Source organism: Crinia signifera, chromosome 7, assembly GCF_055691185.1.
Source record: "Crinia signifera chromosome 7, ASM5569118v1, whole genome shotgun sequence".
NCBI lineage: Eukaryota > Metazoa > Chordata > Amphibia > Anura > Myobatrachidae > Crinia > Crinia signifera.
The window spans coordinates 104096601-104118552 of record NC_139223.1 but is presented as its reverse complement, the minus strand read 5'-3'; the positions used below and the strand labels follow the sequence as shown (position 1 = coordinate 104118552).

The window sequence follows — 21952 nt, the reverse complement described above, 5'->3', positions numbered from 1 at the left end:
GGTTGAGGATTTTCAGATAGGTACAGTTTTTTTATAATTTAGTGAAACGTCCCCCATTATAAAGATAGGAGCGCCAACTTGTTGCGCATGCGCACAATTCCACCAGCAGGGGGAGCAGTACACTGATGAGCTTCACTTGGGTGTACCAAGATGGCCGACTGTGAAGCGATATTCACAGTTTCTTATATATCAATATGAACAGTGGTCGAAGTGGGGCGGTATGAGACGGTATGTCATACCGTCACCTTTCCTCCACTGTCCCGGAAATGTCTTTTTTTTTTAACACTAATGGTCTGGTCATATCAGCGGTGACACCTGTCTCCCCAGCGCCTGCAGCGACCCCGCCTCCCTCTCTATCAGAGCAGCAGCAACATGGTGCCCGATCCCCGTCTCCCCCTCCTGTCACACTCAGGGGTAGATTTACGATTGTGCGCAGAGGGGTTTTTGCGCTATCCCCCTGCGCTAAAGCAGGGGATAGCGCTTCCCCTCATTTATCAAACCTGCTTGACAGGTAAAATATCGGCGGCGGTGCGGGGGCGGAGAGATAGCGCATGTACTTTTTTCAGTACAGGGCGCTTATTGCATACCTGATTTATCAACGTTCTTTATGCGCCTCTGAGGCGCTGTCCTTATCGCCAGAAATATCTGGCGCTGCAGGTCTCTCCTGCCGCTTGCTGATCTCCGGCGTCTGCAAATTCAAACTGCGCATGCGCCGGGTACACAACATCCCCGGCGAACATTACCCGGCGCATGCGCAGTTTGAATTTGCAGACGCCGGAGATCAGCAAGCGGAAAACTGCGCATGTGCCGGATACACAACGCGAGACCAAGGTATCCGGCGCATGCGCAGAAGACACCGCCGGACGGAGGATCACCCTTCGTTATGGGAGGAGGCGTATCACCACAGGTCAGTGATAACGCACTCCCATAACGTGCGCACACATATTCATAAATAAGGGCATGAAACAGGTACGCTTCGCTGCGCAAAAGTGGCGAAAAATACCTGCGCCCATAACGACCATTTGCCACACATTGATAAATCCACCCCTCAGGGGGGTAGCGAGGGCGGCGCTGTCGGAGCACCAGCTCCGGGCGCAGGAAGATGAAAGGGCGCCGGAGCCGTGCCTGCATCACCTGCCAGCCCTGCCTGCTCCCCCAGCCGCTTCCGCCTCCCCGCTCACCATGTGCCGGGTGACAAGCAGGACGCCGCCAGCCCTGCCTGCTCCCCCGCCCACTCACCGCTGTGCCGGGGCCCGGGTGACATGCAGGGCGCCGCCAGCCCTGCACTTTCCTGCACCGTGACTGAGAGCCGGGAGAGCGCGTGGGCAGATTCTCTGCCCCATACTCTCATCTCTGCCTGCTGCCAGACACCCCCTTCTACCCCCCCAGCGCAAGCTACCAGCAGTATCCGACAACCTACTGAGGGCTGAGGAAAGGTAAACCGCCACCCCCTCTCCCAAAGCTGCCGGCCCGGGCCTCCTACAGCACCAGCAGCGCTCCCAGCAGAGCCCCATCACCAGAGGAAGGGGCTGGTGTCTTGAATGACCTGTGTGGCCGATGGTGAGAGTGCTACACAGCACAATCAGTGGGACTGTATATTATCACAGGGGGGAAGGGAGACAGACATGTTATATATATATATATATATGCAGTGTGTATGTGTGTGTATTGTTTGTATATATGCAGTGCTTTGTGTGTGTGTATGTATGTATGTATGTATGCAGAGTGTGTACTGTATGTGTGTGTTTGTATGGGTGTGTATGTATGCTGTGTGTTGTGTATGTAATATATGCTGTTTCCATACCTCCCAACTTCTGGGAGGTCGGGACGCTCCCGAAAAGGGGGCGCGTCCCCGAGAAAAGGGGGCGTGGCCTCGCGGGACGACGCGATCTCCGGCCACGCCCCCGTTTTCGCCGCTCGTAGGCGCTGAATAAGACGCTGTGCGCATGCGCACAGCGTCTTTTCACGGCAGGCTGGGGGGGCTCCCAACTGTCCCCCCCCCACCGCGGGACAATGGCGGCCCCGGGCGGGACGTGGGAACGTCCCCGAATATCGGGACGTTCCCGCGGTAAGCGGGACAGTTGGGAGGTATGTGTTTCTGTTGTGTATGTATGATGCGTATGCATGCTGTGTGTATTTAGCCCTTAAGGACTGCCTGTCTGTGCTTCCTGGAGCTTTAATTGGGCTTTGCTTCCTTCTGTGTCATGTGTACTGCATGTGATGTCATCATGTCACACTCACAGACGTTCCCTCTGGTATTATTTGATATGTGAAAAGTAGTAATCAAGCAGCAGCACTTGGCAGATATTTTCAAAAGCCTGTATTAAAACATGTACAGCAATCAACTGATGTTTAGGAGCCTAAATTACGGTTTGTTATATGGCATGCAATGGGCATCATGTGTGGCCTTATGTGTAATTGGCATTAGAGCATGTGGCTTTATGTGTAATGGTATTACAAAGTTCGCTAAAATGTGCAATGAGCTTTATGGTGTGTGGTATAATGTTAGACCACGCCCCTTTTCACTGCGCAGGAGCCTCACCTACTACAAATTGGGGGGGGGGCACAAAACATGCCCTTGATCCGGGCGCCGTGGCAGCTAGCTACACCACTGGTCACACTAGTGCGGCATCGCGGCCGTGCACAGTCTCCACCACCTTTCACACCAGCCGCCGCAGATCCTGACCCCGCCTCCACCTCCTGTCAAAGCAGCAGCAGCACGGCCGGGTACAGTCTCCCCCTCCCGTCGCACCAGCGCCCACAGTGCCTGACCCGTCCCCCGCCCCCTCCTGTCACACCAGCCGCCCTGTTGTCCTTCTAAACGCACCCTGCCCCCCTCCGCTCCTCCCTTCCGTGATAACATGCCGCTCACCAGCCGCCCTGTTGTCCTTCTAAACGCACCCTGCCCCCCTCCGCTCCTCCCTTCCGTGATAACATGCCGCTCACACTCCTCACAGTCAGCAACCAAGGTGCTGAAAGCTGCTGCTGCAGAAGCAGCAGCCTGTCCGACCTGTCTCTGCGGACACAGAGCCGCCGAGTGTCTCCTCCTCCAGTATCGCTGCCAGAGTAGAGCAGCAGCAGTGAATACAGAGCCGCTGCGCTGCCTGCTCTGTGGATGCAGGCAGCTCCTCCCCCAAGCATGTGTAATGAGTGGCTGGCTGGGATCTCAAGACGCCACTCCACTTATTACATCATGCGCAATGTGTGCTGGGGCTGGACGATGGCCGACACTACGCGTGGAGCTGCGCAGTCACAGGCGGCCTGCTCTACCGCTGTATGTATCTTCTGAGAGGGGGGCCTTTTATTTATGCAGCGGCGAGGTAAACGGCAGAGGCAGGAGACACAGCATTGAGGACTCTTGGGGAGAGACTGTCTCCAATGTTGGTGAGCGAGCCCAATATATATAGTGGCCCATTGTATAGGATACATTTTATATCTATGTGCCCATAGTTGAGGGTGGGGGGTGGTGTTTGAATAATGTGCCCTGCTTGGTGATGGGGGGTTAACACCCTGCCCTAAAAAAATCCTAGAGTGAACACTATGCGGCCCGCATTTCCTGACCCCCGCCTTCCCATCCGGTCAGAGCAGCGGTAGCGCTGCCGGCACAGTCTCCCCCTCCTGTCACACCAGCGGCCTGCAGTGCCTGACCCCTGTCTCCCCCTCCTGTCAGACTAGTTGCTTCCTACTTCTCATGCAGGGGCTTAGCCCCCTCCACCACCTGCCAAAAGCCCCCATCGGGATGCAGGTCTTTCTCCCGGCCCTGCAGCCGCACCTCCACTTGTCCGGGGGCACTGTTGAGCCCCACCAGTGCCACCACTTCTTGCTGCTGGACTAGTGGGGCTGCATGACTTCCAGCATGCAACCCCTGGGAAAGAGCATGTTACCCCTGGCATCAAGCATCAAAACTCATAGCAATGAGTATCTAGGTAAGCTCCACTTATAATATGGATAATGGGATAATATGTAATAACCAATACTGGGTGTGGTATTATATGTAATTGCATTCTAGTGTTTGGAAGAACATGTAATGATCACTATGGCACGTGCAACTTTCCCTCTTATTATTTTATCTGGCTCCTAAATTTTCATCCTGGCTTCTAGATTTTAAATAAATGTATCAAGCCCTGCACTAATCAGTTTTCAGGGGATATCTGTACTGCAGGAGGCAGGGGATTGGCCATTCTGCTGAACTGACAAGCCTCTGATTAGCAGCTTGCCTCCCCTCCTGGGATTTGCGACACTGGTCAGTCACGTGCCCGGCTCTCCCGTGTGTGCTGCCTGCCTGCAGCGCTGCGGTCTTCATCAGCAATGAGCCGTGAGGTGGCTCTCCAGTCCGCCTCTGGGCTTGTCCTCCGCCGCTGGATTGCTTTATTAGAGTCACAGGGGTGAATTTATGAAGCTTGGAGAAGTGTTATCTATCCCCATAAAGAACGTTATGAGCAAGGTGATAATGGTTCAGACAATCAGCTACAATATGTAAATTGACAGGTAAGAGCTGATTGGCTGAACCATTATCACCTTGCTCATAACACTTCTCCAAGCTTCATAAATTCACCCCACAGTCACAGTAAGTAACTGTGCGCTCCTTACCTTCCCTGCTGCCGTCCAGCCAGCCGCTCCCCTCTCCTTCTCCCTGCACTCGCCATGCTGCCACTATGCCGCCATCTCCTCATTCACCTGCTGTAGCCCGCTAGTCTACGCTGCGCTTTACGCTGTGGCACCGCACAACACTCCTCCAGTCCCGCTGGCTGCGCTGTCTTCCCTCCTGCCCTGGACTTGAATCTGCCCCTAACAAGGAGCTGGATTGCCTTGTTAGAGTCACACAGTAAGTAACTGTGTGCTCCTTACCCTCCCTGCCACGGCCCAGCCAGCCGCTCCCCTCTCCCTGCACTCGACCATGCTGTCATCTCCTCATTCACCTGCCGTAGCCTTTGATGGACCGCGTCCCCCTTTGATGGACAGCGCCCCCTTTGATTGACCATGCCCTTTTTAAATTGGCCACGTCCCCTTTTCTGGAGCGCGCGCGCATAATTTCTACCTTTATTTTGCCATACCCCCACTTTAAAATTTCCACTTCGAGCACTGAATATGAATATATAGTATACTTCATACACATACATGCCCAGCTAATGCAGATGGCTGATGGCATAATGACACGCAAACATGGGGCACAGGAACCGGGCAGACAGGTAGTTATTTGCAGGTCTGGGCATAGGAGGACCCAAGAGAGGACTACAGGTGGTGAGTGCAGTCACACGGTAGCAGCTAGATTCCCTTCGTGGAAAGGAGGTTTGATGACGTCACGGCCATGTTATTGGGGGGGTCCCCACTCCTCCAGGTACCCCGTCCAAGGCTGACCAGCCACGGTGCTCATGTTTTGGCCGGGGGACCTTGTATAAAAAGTGTCCCCCGGCTGTGGCATGACACCGCGGGCTGTTGGAGCCCGGTGCTGGTTTCAAAATACGGGGGACCCCCAGATTTTTTGTCCCCCGTATTTTTGGAACCAGGACCGGTCCAAGAGTCCGGGGCTGGTTTCAGAAATACGGGGGACCGCTATGCTTTTTGTCCCCCCGTATTTTTGGAACCAGGTCCGGCTCAATGAGCCCGGGGCTGGTTATGCTTAGGAGGGGGGACCCCACGCCGTTTTTTTTTTAACTTTTTTTTTTTGCACAAAATCGCATTCATGAAAATGCGCACATTTTCATGACTAAAAATGCGCACATTTTCATGACTAAAAATCGCCCGAAATCGCGGCAAATCGCATTTTTTGCCGCTAATTCGCATCTCATTACATATGCGAATTCGCGGCAAAAAATGCGATTTTTAAAGGTGCGATTTGGTGCGATTTTTTTTTAGTCTAAAAATCGCACCCTATTACATTTCGCCCCATGTGTGTCACTGTGTGTGCAGGGACTGGGGGAACAGAGTGTGGGGATGTGCCTGCATGTGATTATAAAGTGAGGGAATCGACTGTGAGTGCCTGTGTGTGTGTAGGTCCCGAGGGTAAATAGGTATTGTGTGTTGGTGCTGACATGAGGTAGAGCTGACATGAGGCAGTTTTATACATATATGTACGCTGTGACCCCCCTCCGTGTGTGTGCTGTGACCCCCCCGTGTGTGTGCTGTGACCCCCCCGTGTGTGTGCTGTGACCCCCCCTCCGTGTGTGTGCTGTGACCCCCCTCCGTGTGTGTGCTGTGACCCCCCTCCGTGTGTGTGCTGTGACCCCCCTCCGTGTGTGTGCTGTGACCCCCCTCCGTGTGTGTGCTGTGACCCCCCTCCGTGTGTGTGCTGTGACCCCCCTCCGTGTGTGTGCTGTGACCCCCCTCCGTGTGTGTGCTGTGACCCCCCTCCGTGTGTGTGCTGTGACCCCCCTCCGTGTGTGTGCTGTGACCCCCCTCCGTGTGTGTGCTGTGCGCGCCCCCCGTGTGTGTGCTGTGCGCGCCCCCGTGTGTACGCTGTGCCCCCCTCCGTGTTTGAGCTGCCCCCCCAGTGTCCCCGTGTGTGTGCGCTGTCCCCCCCAGTGCCCCCGTGTGTATGCTGCCCCCCCAGTGATTCTGTGTGTACAGTGCCCCCGTGTGTACGCTGTCCCACCCCCGCAGTGCCCCCGTGTGAACGCTGTCCCCCCCAGTGCCCCCGTGTGTACGTTGTCCCCATTGTCCCCCCGCGTGTAAGCTGTGCCCCCCCCCGTGTGTATTGTAATTATTATTATATTTCCTGCCTAGACTCTGTCCTCCCCATGCTGCCGCCAGGACTCGTCGGGACCAGGTTCAGGCGCTTCCACAGCCTGCGGCCTAACAGTCTGGTGAAGCCCCGGCCTTGAGTTGCCTCCGCCACCCGGAAGACAGAAAGCAGCCACCTGGGCCATCAGGGGAGCAGCTGCACCCAGGTAAATCCATCCCCCCACTGTCCCTGTGTGTACCCTGTCCCCCCAACTGTCCCCCACACCACTATCCCTGTGCATACCCTGTCCCCCCTACTATCCCTGTATGTACCCTGTCCCCCCCCAGTGCGCTCCGTGTGTACGCTGTCCCCCCCCCCCCCAGTGTCCCCCCCCCCAGTGTCCCCCGCGTGTACGCTGTCCCCTCCCCAGTGTCCCCCGCGTGTACGCTGTCCCCTCCCCAGTGTCCCCCGCGTGTACGCTGTCCCCTCCCCAGTGTCCCCCGCGTGTACGCTGTCCCCTCCCCAGTGTCCCCCGCGTGTACGCTGTCCCCTCCCCAGTGTCCCCCGCGTGTACGCTGTCCCCTCCCCAGTGTCCCCCGCGTGTACGCTGTCCCCTCCCCAGTGTCCCCCGCGTGTACGCTGTCCCCTCCCCAGTGTCCCCCGCGTGTACGCTGTCCCCTCCCCAGTGTCCCCCGCGTGTACGCTGTCCCCTCCCCAGTGTCCCCCGCGTGTACGCTGTCCCCTCCCCAGTGTCCCCCGCGTGTACGCTGTCCCCTCCCCAGTGTCCCCCGCGTGTACGCTGTCCCCTCCCCAGTGTCCCCCGCGTGTGTACACTGCCGCCCATGTGTGTGTATGCTGTCCCCATCCCAGTGCCCCCCGTGTGTACGCTGTCCCCATCCCAGTGCCCCCCGTGAGTACGCTGTCCCCCTTCCAGTGCCCCCCGTGTGTACAATGTGGTCCACCCCCCAGTGCCCCCATGTGTACGCTGTCATCCCCCATAGTGCCCCCGTGTGTACACTGTGCCCCCCCGCGTGTACGCTGTCCCCTCCCCAGTGTCCCCCGCGTGTACGCTGTCCCCTCCCCAGTGTCCCCCACGTGTACGCTGTCCCCTTCCCAGTGTCCCCCGCGTGTACGCTGTCCCCTTCCCAGTGTCCCCCGCGTGTACGCTGTCCCCTCCCCAGTGTCCCCCGCGTGTACGCTGTCCCCTCCCCAGTGTCCCCCGCGTGTACGCTGTCCCCTCCCCAGTGTCCCCCGCGTGTGTACACTGCCGCCCATGTGTGTGTATGCTGTCCCCATCCCAGTGCCCCCCGTGTGTACGCTGTCCCCATCCCAGTGCCCCCCGTGAGTACGCTGTCCCCCTTCCAGTGCCCCCCGTGTGTACAATGTGGTCCACCCCCCAGTGCCCCCATGTGTACGCTGTCATCCCCCATAGTGCCCCCGTGTGTACACTGTGCCCCCCCATTTGTGTACGCTGTGCCCGCCCGTGTGTATGCTGACCCCCCAGTGCCCGCCCGTGTGTACGCTGTCCCCCCCAGTGCCCGCCCGTGTGTACGCTGTGCCCCCCGTGTGTATGCTGCCCCCCCCAGTGCTTCCGTGTGTATGCTGCCCCCCCAGTGCCCCCCATGTGTACACTGCCCCCCCCAATGCCCCCTATGTGTATGCTGTTGCCCCTGTGTGTGTATGCTGTCCCCCCCAGTGCCCCCATGTGTGTGTACGCTGTCCCTCCCCCAGTGCCCCCATGTGTATACGCTGTCCCTCCCCCAGTGCCCCCCATGTGTATGGAGTCCTCCCAGTGCTCCCGTGTGTGCGCTGTCCCCCCCCAGTGCTCCGTGTGTACGTTGTGGTCCCCCCCAGTGCCCCCATGTGTACGCTGTCGTCCCCCACTGTGCACCCCCATTTGTGTACGCTGTGCCCCCGTGTGTACGCTGTCCCCTCCAGTGCCCCCCCGTGTGTACGCTGTCCCCTCCAGTGCCCCCCCCGTGTGTACGCTGTCCCCTCCAGTGCCCCCCCGTGTGTACGCTGTCCCCTTGGTGCTGACATGAGGTAGAGCTGACATGAGGCAGTTTTATACATATATATATATATATATGTACGCTGTGACCCCCCTCCGTGTGTGTGCTGTGACCCCCCTCCGTGTGTGTGCTGTGACCCCCCTCCGTGTGTGTGCTGTGACCCCCCTCCGTGTGTGTGCTGTGACCCCCCTCCGTGTGTGTGCTGTGACCCCCCTCCGTGTGTGTGCTGTGACCCCCCTCCGTGTGTGTGCTGTGACCCCCCTCCGTGTGTGTGCTGTGACCCCCCTCCGTGTGTGTGCTGTGACCCCCCTCCGTGTGTGTGCTGTGACCCCCCTCCGTGTGTGTGCTGTGACCCCCCTCCGTGTGTGTGCTGTGACCCCCCTCCGTGTGTGTGCTGTGCGCGCCCCCGTGTGTACGCTGTGCGCGCCCCGTGTGTACACTGTGCCCCCCTCCGTGTTTGAGCTGCCCCCCCAGTGTCCCCGTGTGTGTGCGCTGTCCCCCCCAGTGCCCCCGTGTGTATGCTGCCCCCCCAGTGATTCTGTGTGTACAGTGCCCCCGTGTGTACGCTGTTGCCCCCCGCAGTGCCCCCATGTGTACGCTGTCCCACCCCCGCAGTGCCCCCGTGTGAACGCTGTCCCCCCCAGTGCCCCCGTGTGTACGCTGTGCTCCCCCCAGTGCCCCCGTGTGTACGTTGTCCCCATTGTCCCCCCGCGTGTAAGCTGTGCCCCCCCCCGCGTGTATTGTAATTATTATTATATTTCCTGCCTAGACTCTGTCCTCCCCATGCTGCCGCCAGGACTCGTCGGGACCAGGTTCAGGCGCTTCCACAGCCTGCGGCCTAACAGTCTGGTGAAGCCCCGGCCTTGAGTTGACTCCGCCACCCGGAAGACAGAAAGCAGCCACCTGGGCCATCAGGGGAGCAGCTGCACCCAGGTAAATCCATCCCCCCACTGTCCCTGTGTGTACCCTGTCCCCCCAACTGTCCCCCACACCACTATCCCTGTGCATACCCTGTCCCCCCTACTATCCCTGTATGTACCCTGTCACCCCCCCAGTGCGCTCCGTGTGTACGCTGTCCCCCCCCCCAGTGCTCCCCGCGTGTACGCTGTCCCCTCCCCAGTGCTCCCCGCGTGTACGCTGTCCCCTCCCCAGTGTCCCCCGCGTGTACGCTGTCCCCTCCCCAGTGTCCCCCGCGTGTACGCTGTCCCCTCCCCAGTGTCCCCCGCGTGTACGCTGTCCCCTCCCCAGTGTCCCCCGCGTGTACGCTGTCCCCTCCCCAGTGTCCCCCGCGTGTACGCTGTCCCCTCCCCAGTGTCCCCCGCGTGTACGCTGTCCCCTCCCCAGTGTCCCCCGCGTGTACGCTGTCCCCTCCCCAGTGTCCCCCGCGTGTACGCACTGCCGCCCCTGTGTGTGTATGCTGTCCCCCCCAGTGCCCCCGTGTGTATACACTGTCCCTCCCCCGGTGCCCCCATATGTATGCAGTCCTTCCCCCAGTGCCCCCTGTGAGTACGCAGTCCCCCCAGTGCCCCCGTGTGTACGCTGCCCCCCGTGAGTACGCTGTCCCCCTTCCAGTGCCCCCCGTGTGTACAATGTGGTCCACCCCCCAGTGCCCCCATGTGTACGCTGTCATCCCCCATAGTGCCCCCATGTGTACACTGTGCCCCCCCATTTGTGTACGCTGTGCCCGCCCGTGTGTATGCTGACCCCGCAGTGCCCGCCCGTGTGTACGCTGTCCCCCCCAGTGATCGCCCGTGTGTACGCTGTGCCCCCCCGTGTGTATGCTGCCCCCCCCCAGTGCTTCCGTGTGTATGCTGCCCCCCCAGTGCCCCCCATGTGTACACTGCCCCCCCAATGCCCCCTATGTGTATGCTGTTGCCCCTGTGTGTGTATGCTGTCCCCCCCAGTGCCCCCATGTGTGTGTACGCTGTCCCTCCCCCAGTGCCCCCATGTGTATACGCTGTCCCTCCCCCAGTGCCCCCCATGTGTATGGAGTCCTCCCAGTGCTCCCGTGTGTGCGCTGTCCCCCCCAGTGCCCCGTGTGTACGTTGTGGTCCCCCCCAGTGCCCCCATGTGTACGCTGTCGTCCCCCACTGTGCACCCCCATTTGTGTACGCTGTGCCCCCGTGTGTACGCTGTCCCCTCCAGTGCCCCCCCGTGTGTACGCTGTCCCCTCCAGTGCCCCCCGTGTGTACGCTGTCCCCTCCAGTGCCCCCCGTGTGTACGCTGTCCCCTCCAGTGCCCGCCCGTGTGTACGCTGTCCCCACCAGTGCCCGCCCGTGTGTACGCTGTCCCCCCAGTGCCCGCCTGTGTGTACGCTGTCCCCCCAGTGCCCGCCTGTGTGTACGCTGTCCCCCCAGTGCCGCCTGTGTGTACGCTGTCCCCCCAGTGCCCGCCTGTGTGTACGCTGTCCCCCCAGTGCCCGCCTGTGTGTACGCTGTCCCCCCAGTGCCCGCCCGTGTGTCCGCTGTCCCCCCAGTGCCCCCATGTGTGTGTACGCTGTCCCTCCCCCAGTGCCCCCCATGTGTATGGAGTCCTCCCAGTGCTCCCCGTGTGTACGCTGTCCACCCTCATTGCCCACCGTGTGTACGCTGTCCCCCCTCAGTGCCCACCGCGTGTACTCTGTCCACCCTCAGTGCCCCCCATGTGTACCCTGTGCCCCCTTAGTGCATCCCCCCATGTCTAAGCTGTCCCCCCTCAGTGCCTCCCCGTGTGTACGCTGTGCCCACCTCCCGTGTGTACGCTGTGCCCACCTCCCGTGTGTACGCTGTGCCCACCTCCCGTGTGTATGCTGTGCCCACCCCCGTGTGTATGCTGTGCCCACCCCCTTGTGTACGCTGTGGGCTCCCCCCCGTGTGTACGCTGTGGGCTCCCCCCGTGTGTACGCTGTGGGCTCCCCCCGTGTGTACGCTGTGGGCTCCCCCCCGTGTGTACGCTATGGGCTCCCCCCCGTGTGTACGCTGTGGGCTCCCCCCCGTGTGTACGCTGTGCCCCCCCCGTGTGTACGCTGTGCCCCCCCGTGTGTACGCTGTGCCCCCCTCCTGTGTACGCTGTGCCCCCCTCCCCGTGTGTACGCTGTGCCCCCCTCCCCGTGTGTACGCTGTGCCCCCCTCCCCGTGTGTACGCTGTGCCCCCCTCCCCGTGTGTACGCTGTGCCCCCTCCCCGTGTGTACGCTGTGCCCCCCTCCCCGTGTAATTATTATTATTATATTTCCTACACCCAGACTCTGTCCTCCCCATGCTGCCGCCGGGACTCGTCGGGAACCAGGTTCAGCCGCTTCCACAGCCTGCAGCCCTAACAGTCTGGTAAAGCCCTGACTTTGAGTTGCCTCCGCCACCCGGAAGACAGAAAGCAGCCACTCGGGCCATCAGAGGAGCAGCTGCACCCAGGTAAATCCATCCCCCCACTGTCCCTGTATGTACCCTGTCCCCCATCCCCACTATCCCTGTGTGCACCATGTCCCCCACACCACTATCCCTGTGCATACCCTTTCCCCCGTCACTGTCCCTGTATGTACCCTGCCCCCCCAGTGCCCCCATGTGTATACGCTGTCCCCTCCCCAGTGTCCCCCGCGTGTACGCTGTCCCCTCCCCAGTGTCCCCCGCGTGTACGCTGTCCCCTCCCCAGTGTCCCCCGCGTGTACGCTGTCCCCTCCCCAGTGTCCCCCGCGTGTACGCTGTCCCCTCCCCAGTGTCCCCCGCGTGTACGCTGTCCCCTCCCCAGTGTCCCCCGCGTGTACGCTGTCCCCTCCCCAGTGTCCCCCGCGTGTACGCTGTCCCCTCCCCAGTGTCCCCCGCGTGTACGCTGTCCCCTCCCCAGTGTCCCCCGCGTGTACGCTGTCCCCTCCCCAGTGTCCCCCGCGTGTACGCTATCCCCTCTGTGTGTGTATGCTGTCCCCCCCCAGTGCCCCCGTGTGTATACACTGTCCCTCCCCGGTGCCCCTATATGTACGCAGTCCTTCCCCCAGTGCCCCCTGTGAGTACCCAGTGCCCCCCGTGTGTACGCTGCCCCCCCCCCAGTGCCTCCCGTGTGTACGCTGTCCCCATCCCAGTGCCCCCCATGTGTACAATGTGGTCCACCCCCCAGTGCCCCAATGTGTACACTGTCATCCCCACTAGTGCCCCCGTGTGTACACTGTGCCCGCCCGTGTGTATGCTGTCCCCCCCCAGTGCCCGCCCGTGTGTACGCTGTCCCCCCCAGTGCCCGCCCGTGTGTACGCTGTCCCCCCCAGTGCCCGCCCGTGTGTACGCTGTCCCCCCCAGTGCCCGCCCGTGTGTACGCTGTCCCCCCCAGTGCCCGCCCGTGTGTACGCTGTCCCCCCAGTGCCCCCCGTGTGTAGGCTGTCCCCCCTCCAGTGCCCCCCGTGTGTAGGCTGTCCCCCCTCCAGTGCCCCCCGTGTGTATGCTGTCCCCCCTCCAGTGTCCCCCGTGTGTATGCTGTCCCTTCCCCAGTGCCCCCCGCGTGTACGCTGCCCCTTCCCCAGTGCCCCCGCGTGTACGCTGCCCCCCCAGTGCCCCCGCGTGTACGCTGTCGTCCCCCACAGTGCCCCTGTGTGTACGCTCCCCCCCCCTGTGTGTACGCTGTGCCCCCCCCCCCGTGTGTACGCATTATTGTTATTGTAATAATTATTATTATTATATTTCCTACACCCAGACTCTGTCCTCCCCATGCTGCCTCCGGGACTCGTCGGGACCAGGTTCAGCCGCTTCCACAGCCTGCAGCCCTAACAGTCTGGTGAAGCCCCGACGTTGAGTTGCCTCCGCCACCCGGAAGACAGAAAGCCACCACCCGGGCCATCAGAGGAGCAGCTGCACCCAGGTAAATCCATCCCCCCAATGTCCCTGTATGTACCCTGTCCCCCATCCCCACTATCCCTGTGTGCACCATGTCCCCCACACCACTATCCCTGTGCATACCCTTTCCCCCGTCACTGTCCCTGTATGTACCCTGCCTCCCCAGTGCCCGCCGTGTGTACGCTGTCCCCCCCAGTGCCCACCGTTTGTATGCTGCCCCCCGTGTGTACTGTCCCCCCTGTACTGCAGCTGCACCCAGGTAAATCCGTTCCCCCACTGTCCCTGTGTGTACCCTGTCCGCCACCCCACTATCCCTGTATGTACCCTGTCCCCCCCAGTGTCCCCCGCGTGTACGCTGTCCCCTCCCCAGTGTCCCCCGCGTGTACGCTGTCCCCTCCCCAGTGTCCCCCGCGTGTACGCTGTCCCCTCCCCAGTGTCCCCCGCGTGTACGCTGTCCCCTCCCCAGTGTCCCCCGCGTGTACGCTGTCCCCTCCCCAGTGTCCCCCGCGTGTACGCTGTCCCCTCCCCAGTGGTCCACCCCCCAGTGCCCCTATGTGTACGCTGTCATCACCCATAGTGCCCCCGTGTGTACACTGTGCCCCCCCATTTGTGTACGCTGTGCCCGCCCGTGTGTATGCTGACCCCCCAGGGCCCGCCCGTGTGTACGCTGTCCCCCCCAGTGCCTGCCCGTGTGTACGCTGTCCCCCCCAGTGCCCGCCCGTGTGTACGCTGTCCCCCCAGTGCCCGCCCGTGTGTACGCTGTGCCCCCCGTGTGTATGCTGCCCCCCCAGTGCTTCCGTGTGTATGCTCCCCCCCCAATGCCCCCCATGTGTACACTGCCCCCCCAATGCCTCCTATGTGTATGCTGTTGCTCCTGTGTGTGTATGCTGTCCCCCCCAGTGCCCCCATGTGTGTGTACTCTGTCCCTCCCCCAGTGCCCCCATGTGTGTGTACGCTGTCCCTCCCCCAGTGCCCCCATGTGTATACGCTGTCCCTCCCCCAGTGCCCCCCATGTGTATGGAGTCCTCCCAGTGCTCCCGTGTGTGCGCTGTCCCCCCCCAGTGCTCCCGTGTGTGCGCTGTCCCCCCCCAGTGCCCCGTGTGTACGTTGTGGTCCCCCCCAGTGCCCCCATGTGTACGCTGTCGTCCCCCACTGTGCAACCCCATTTGTGTACTCTGTGCCCCCGTGTGTACGCTGTCCCCTCCAGTGCCCCCCGTGTGTACGCTGTCCCCTCCAGTGCCCCCCGTGTGTACGCTGTCCCCTCCAGTGCCCCCCCCCGTGTGTACGCTGTCCCCTCCAGTGCCCCCCCGTGTGTACGCTGTCCCCCCAGTGCCCGCCTGTGTGTACGCTGTCCCCCCAGTGCCCGCCCGTGTGTACGCTGTCCCCCCAGTGCCCGCCCGTGTGTACGCTGTCCCCCCAGTGCCCGCCCGTGTGTACGCTGTCCCCCCAGGGCCCGCCCGTGTGTACGCTGTCCCTCCAGTGCCCCCCGTGTGTACGCTGTCCCCCCAGTGCCCCCCATGTGTATGCTGCCCCCCAGTGCCCCCCAATGCCCCCTGTGTGTACGCTGACCCCCGTGTGTACGCTAACCCCCAGTGCCCCCCGTGTGTACGATGTGCCCCTCATGCGTAAGCTGTGCCCCCCTATGTGTACCTCGTGTGTACATTGTCCTCCTTCAATGCCCTATAGTAAAGCTTCTACACTCTGGGTGTCCTGCTTATTGCCAGGGTTTTCATGGGATGGATGTCTTGCCTGTTGACAGGGGTTTCACAGGTGTCATACTCAATGCCAGGGGTTTGTAATTCTTGTGGCCAGGGGTAATGCTCATTGCCAGGGATGTGTTATCATTAAACATTTAAATACATCCAATGTTTATTCTTACAGTGAAATTTTAGATTTCTGAATTAAAAAAATAAATTGAAAAAAAGCTATGAAATTCCATTGACAAAAAACCTTACGGTTTCACATGTCCCATTAAGGCTTCTTACACATGATCTCGCATTTCTGAAACCTGTTGTAATTCTTCCACTCAAACGCCAAAAAGCAATGAAATTCCGATCATTAAGGCTGACGCCTTAATGGACGTGTTCCTTGCGCAATACAGATATGGTACGCCATCACAGCCTGTGGGTAAGTGCAGATTCAGCACTCTCACAGAGTGAGATTGCTGTCACTCACACAATGGTGGAGCTGCTAATTCACAGATTTGTGTGCTCATTGGAATACACACATGCAGTCTATGCAACTGAAGGTCTGAGCAGTAAACAGAGCCGAGAGGATGGGGTAAAAGTGGTGTTGATTGGGGTAGGAGGCAGTGTGGTGCAGATGGGGAGGAATACAAATGTGTAGATGGTAGGAAGGCTAAGCAGCACTGATGGGGGACTAACGAAGCAGATGGGTGGAAAACAGTGGCACAGATTGGGGAAGGTAAGAAAGAGTGATGCAATTGGGTGGCAAACAGAGGAGCAGTTGGAGGAAAGAGCACTGATGGGGGAGGGGGTTTGGAGCAAAGAGGATAAAAGGAAAACAGAGCAGTACAGATGGAGAGGGGAGACAGCAGTACAGATGGAAGGACACTGTCATGGATGAGGCAGGCAGAGCAACCTGGATGGAGGGGGAGACAGAGTATCACTTATAGAGGTGAAGCCAGTGGCACAGATAGAAGGAAACAGTGGCATCTGTGTGGAAAGACAGGGCAGGGCAGATGGGAAAAGACACATTGGTGCAGATGAGGGAATACACACAGCAGTAGGTATCGGGGAAGACAGAGCAGCCTGAAGGCGTATAGGAGAAGAAAGTGTAGATGCATAGTAGTTGGGAGTATTCTAGTTTTTGCAATTATGAAAGATGTTTCTGGTAACTGTATGTGAATACTAAATGAAATGGATATATGTAGTGAGTGTGAAAGATGTTGGACCCTCAGTGGGATAGTTCTAGTAATAGTGTTTATTCTAGCACTCGCCATCTTTGAAAGCCCATACAGTTCCTCTACCCTGTCTGGGGTGTTGCTGTCTGCTGTAGTGTTTCTAGCACAGGTCTGGTTTGCAGTGCTGATATACACATCACACTGTGCTAGAAGCACTACAGCAGACAGCTACACCCCAGGCAGGGAAGAGGAAATGCATGGGTTTTCAAAGATGGCGGGTGCTAGAATGAACACTATAGTAACTCAGTGGTATAGACAGTGTTAGATGATTGCGGGTAATTACAGTATTAGGATAAGTGCGCCACATAACTGCTCAGACCTTCAGTTGCATAGACTGCATGTGTGTATTCCAATGAGCACACAAATCTGTGAATTAGCAGCTCCACCATTGTGTGAGTGACAGCAATCTCACTCTGTGAGAGTGCTGAATCTGCACTTACCCACAGGCTGTGATGGCGTACCATATCTGTATTGCGCAAGGAACACGTCCATTAAGGCGTCAGCCTTAATGATCGGAATTTCATTGCTTTTTGGCGTTTGAGTGGAAGAATTACAACAGGTTTCAGAAATGCGAGATCATGTGTAAGAAGCCTTAATGGGACATGTGAAACCGTAAGGTTTTTTGTCAATGGAATATATATATATATATATACGTCGAGGAGGTTGAGGAGGTCCGGCAGCTCCACTTAAATCTGTATTCCTTCGGCTGTTGCAACAAGCAGCTGATAACAGTCAATATACTCCACAGAAATATCGCACTCCAGCCTCTGTATGAAAATGTGATATTTATTTTTGCTCACACTGTAACGTTTCAATACTTGACAGTATTTTCTTCAGCCTGATATATACATATATTATCAATATGTCATATAAACCCACGTTCATTGCAGCATGACTGTTGTAACATGTATGTTTGTATTATTTTACAGCACCGTGTTGTTGTGTTGCCAGGACAACCAACCAGACTCATACCCGGAATATTGTCACCCCTGACATGCGCACTCATGAGCTGACACTGGGGATGTCCAGTCCCAGCGGCATGGTGTGTCCCCATCCAGACAGAAGATCTGTACGTCTGCGGCATGACGTCATCAGCGGGTGCCGCAGATGGATTAGAGACAGCGGCAGCCCTGGGAGATGGGACACCATGGTGCTGGGCAGAGAGATCTTTCAGTGAAGGCAGGTGAGGAGGTGTGCAAGGGTCTGAGACATCAGGTAGTGTCCGGCAGAGGGCTTCACGACACAGGTGCACTCAATCACCTCATTATCTCTGTATATAACACGTGTATGTTCACCTAGTCCACTGTATGTGATTTGTTCTTGATAAAAGTCATCCCGACTGAAACGTTGGACACCACCACAGCCTGGTCTTGACTATACCAGAACCTACCAAATCAGCAATGGATATCTATACCAGGTTGAACTAGATGGACGCAAGTCTTTTTTCAGCCTTAACTTCTATGTAACTATGTAACTCATTTCCTTTACAAGTCCTATGAGTGCCGCCATAAAATCCTGGTATCTGTCTGCATGTAAGGTATTTTGGTACTTGTGTATTTTCACGGCGCCTGATATATCGGATGCGATATCGGCCGATATATCGGATGCGATATCGGCCAATATATTGATGCGATCCAAACCGATTTTTGACCTGTTCATAACCCCACTATACACTACGCATGGAGTATGGTGTGGCGAGCGTACGCGGATTACTGTGCTCGCCACACTATATAAAATCATTATGAACAGGTCAAAAATCGGTTCGGATCGCATCGATACCTGGTGGCAGCCCATAGGTAAACCACCACAGTTTATGAGTAAACCATATTTAAGACTTTGGTACTCTTTAACTATAACGGCGCCCGCGATTAGAATCGCGGGCGTCGGGGGTAAAAAATCGCGGGCATCGCGGGTACATAAAAAACGGGTGCGACGCGATGCCCACGATGCCCGCGATTTTCCCATAGGGATCAATGTTAAAAGTCAGATTGGTCGCGATTTTAGTGTTAAATGCCTCAATGCCCGCGATTTGTACATAGGAAACAATGTTAAATGGGCCACAGAGCCCTAATAGTCCCCCTGAAGTCTTAAATGGCTCCCACAATTTTTAACGCCACCCCACGATCAACGTGAACCCGAAACGTGGCGAGCGCGGAGTTGAGAATAGAATAGTGTGGCGAGCGCAGCGAGCCACCGAGCCCGAAGCGTGGCGAGCGCAGCGAGCCCCGCGAGGGGATGCGGATACCTCCACAGTTATACGCTTCCCCTCGCGGGCTTCACAGGTGTCCGTGGCGACGCGGACACCTGTGAAGCCCGCAAGGGGACGCGTTTACCTGTGAAGGTATCCGCGTCCCCTCACGGGGCTCGCTGCGCTCGCCACGCTTCGGGCTCGGTGGCTCGCTGCGCTCGCCACACTATTCTATTCTCAACTCCACGCCGACGTGGATAGTGGGGGTATGAAAAGGTCGGAGGACGCGTACCGCCGCCCCTCGCGGGCTCGCTACGCTCGCCACGCTTCGGGTTGACGTTGATCGTGGGGTGCCGTTAAAAATTGTGGGGGCCATTTCAGACTTCAGGGGGACTATTAGGGCTCTGTGGCCCATTTAACATTGTTTCCTATGGAAAAATCGCGGGCATTGAGGCATTGAACACTAAAATCGCGTCCAATCTGACTTTTAACATTGGTCCCTATGGGAAATCGCGGCCATCGCGGGCATCGCATCGCACCCGTTTTTTAGTGCATTCGATGGTCGCGATGGTCGCGATGGGCGCCGTTCTAGGTAAAGAGAGTACCAAGACTTTTATATGTATGTGTAACCTACAGCAGAAAAAGAGGTGCTGATTGCACTTCCTGCATCTGTAGAATTTTCTATACGTGCTTTGTGGACCTAGTGGCCACAGGCAGAAGTGTGAAAATTTAAAAGGTAAATTTAAATTAAAAGACGGAACTGTTGAAAATTATTAAACAAGGTAGTCTGATTGTGTTATTGAGAACTCACAGCTTCTTGTAGAAGCTGCTCCTGGCAGTAGATGTGTGGACGGTTTCCTCTTTCACCCTCTACAATCACACGGTATCTGTAGAAAAAAAAAAAAATTGAGAAAACAATAACTGACTGTAAGTAACCAAATACATATTGGCCCTTATTCAGATTTGATTGAAGTACAGATTTTAGAGAGTTAGATATGTGTGAGTTAATTTGTTTCTGTGCAGGGTAAATACTGGCTGCATTATTTTTACACTATAATTTAGGTTTCAGTGTCAACACACCCCACCCAAATGTAACTCTTTCTGCACGTGACATCTGCCCCACCTGCAGTGCACATGGTTTTGCCCATTTCGAGAACAAATTTGTACTGCGATCAGATCTGAATAAGAGCCATTGTTCCACTGGATGAACATTTACTCACATATCTGGAGAGTGAACAGTTTGTACATGGCCTGCATAAAGTAGTTTATCATCCATAGGTATCAAAACTCGCAAGCCATCTTTCAGTTCATCTTTGTCAATGATACAAGATCGTGGAGCTGTACAGATAAAAACAGTTATACAAATAATTATAAAGGGCAAAGAAGTGGATAGATTCCATTTTTTTGTTGTTTACAGCTACTTCTTTGTTAAATAGAATTAGTTGTCCTAGTTTTGTCATATGATCCTCACCAGGAGTAACTGGGCGTTCATGGAGAAAGTTTTCATCCTCAGAGAAACTGCTATCCTGACTAGGCTCAAAGTCTTCCTCTGCGGCCATGCTTTCCATCAATTTGCTCACCGCTCCACATTTACTGTGATTCTAAAATAGTAGGAAGCACAGTTGCATAATAAGTGTTTAATATATTTTTAAGGTTTCAGAGACATAAAATATATTTACCACTATACAGTACATCTCAATAAATCAGTATGCTTGTTACTGAACAAAATAATGGATCTGAAATTGTAACTGAAATGTACCCATGGGTCATTTCCATCTTGAAAACTCTGACCAAGGGACAGGGTCACCTCGATCTTGAAAACACTGGTCAATGGACAACGTGTCTGATGTTCAATTGTCTTTTGTTATGTTTTAATAAATTAGTCTATCCACTGACAATCTGTGTATAAAGGTGGTGGCTATTTCTGAGCACGCTCTATATCTATTATATCTATTTCTCTATATCTATATATATATATATATATCTATCTATCTATCTATCTATCTATCTATCTATATATATATATATATATATATATATATATATATATATATATATATATATATATATATATTATATAATGTGTTTAGAGCAGGAACTACAGTACCATAAAAACAGCTGCTAAACAACAGTGGGGACATGGGAGGACAGTGCACATGATTGCACATCCCATGATTTGTGGCGCTTTAAAGGGGCGGCGCCTAATACAGGGGGGGAGTTTAAATCGCGGCCCATGGCAGCATCTTTTTTATCTTAAAAAAGAAAACTGGTCTGTGTTCGCTTGTGAATATGGTCACTATGCGACCATATCCCCAGCGATTTTGGCTGAATGTACAGGGCTTAAGTGCTTTGGGATAAATAATCTACTGTTATATTACTATAATTTAAATGAAGTTTTGACTAGAATATAATAGTGAAACTGAAATAATGGAAAAATGTAACTAAAACCACACTAGATTTTGAACAAATCATTCAAACATCAAGTATTTGCTTGCACTATAGACCTAATTCAGTAAGGACTTCATATGATAAGCTGCTCGCAGCTTGTCGACGTTCGGGACAAAAATAGTGAAAAACCCATGTTGACCTTTTGAATGTCAACCTTCCCAATATTGACCTAATGCATGTGTCGACCTTATGACCCTGTCAACCTTAGGCATGCCGACATTTTGTATGTATCAACCTAAGGCCTGTCTACCAGCAGTGGTCGACCCAATGTATGTCAACCTTAGTTTGGTTGACCTAGTGACCCATACCCGGGAAAACTTGGACATGCTGTTATTGTTATTAATTTACATAATTGCCTAATGGGCCCAGGGCCAGATTAACAATGTTCCTGATGGAGCTACAGCTCCAGGCCCACTCTCCAAATTTTGTAGCTGAGGGCCAGGGCTATCCATCGAGCCCGGCCCCGCATCGCTAGCCCCCCGGGAACAAGAGATACCACCAGGCAAAGCTGGAACGTTTTCCCCATAGGATAACATGGGCCCCGCTAATTCCGACCTCCACCCGATTCCAACGGCTGCCAGTTCCTCCGCCGGCATCACAGAAGCTCGAGGTTGATCTCAGTCTAACCCATATTTGCATTTCTGAAATGTAATTTCATGGCAGTTCATGTTGTTTGAGGAGAGATTTCTCTGGAACCAAACGGCCCAGTTTCACGGGACCAAAATCATTCGAAGCCTACATGTAAATGGGTCAGTTGGTTCTGAAGATATAGCTGGTTGTTTAAAGGAGGGCAGTTTTCTCTCCCCCTCACACCAGAAAATGCAGGGACTAGGCTGGTGTAAAAGGGGCCATTCCGGGAATGTCCCTGCATGATCCTGGGACCATATTCCCAGGTAAATCCCTGCATTTTCTGGTGTGAAAGGGGTATT

At 56.1% G+C, this 21952-nt stretch overlaps 1 protein-coding gene across 4 annotated transcripts in view; it reads right to left on the bottom strand.

Annotated features, from left to right (window-relative positions):
• The window catches only part of TNRC18 (trinucleotide repeat containing 18), a 351855-nt gene that overhangs the window by 81141 nt on the left and 248762 nt on the right, over positions 1-21952 (bottom strand). For all 4 annotated transcript variants that reach the window (XM_083153575.1, XM_083153577.1, XM_083153573.1 and 1 more), the window contains 3 exons: positions 20047-20176; positions 19796-19913; positions 19387-19462 (listed from right to left, as the gene is read on the bottom strand). In XM_083153575.1, coding sequence (XP_083009701.1) covers positions 19387-19462; positions 19796-19913; positions 20047-20176 — 324 coding nt within the window. The remainder of the gene's footprint in view (positions 1-19386; positions 19463-19795; positions 19914-20046; positions 20177-21952) is intronic.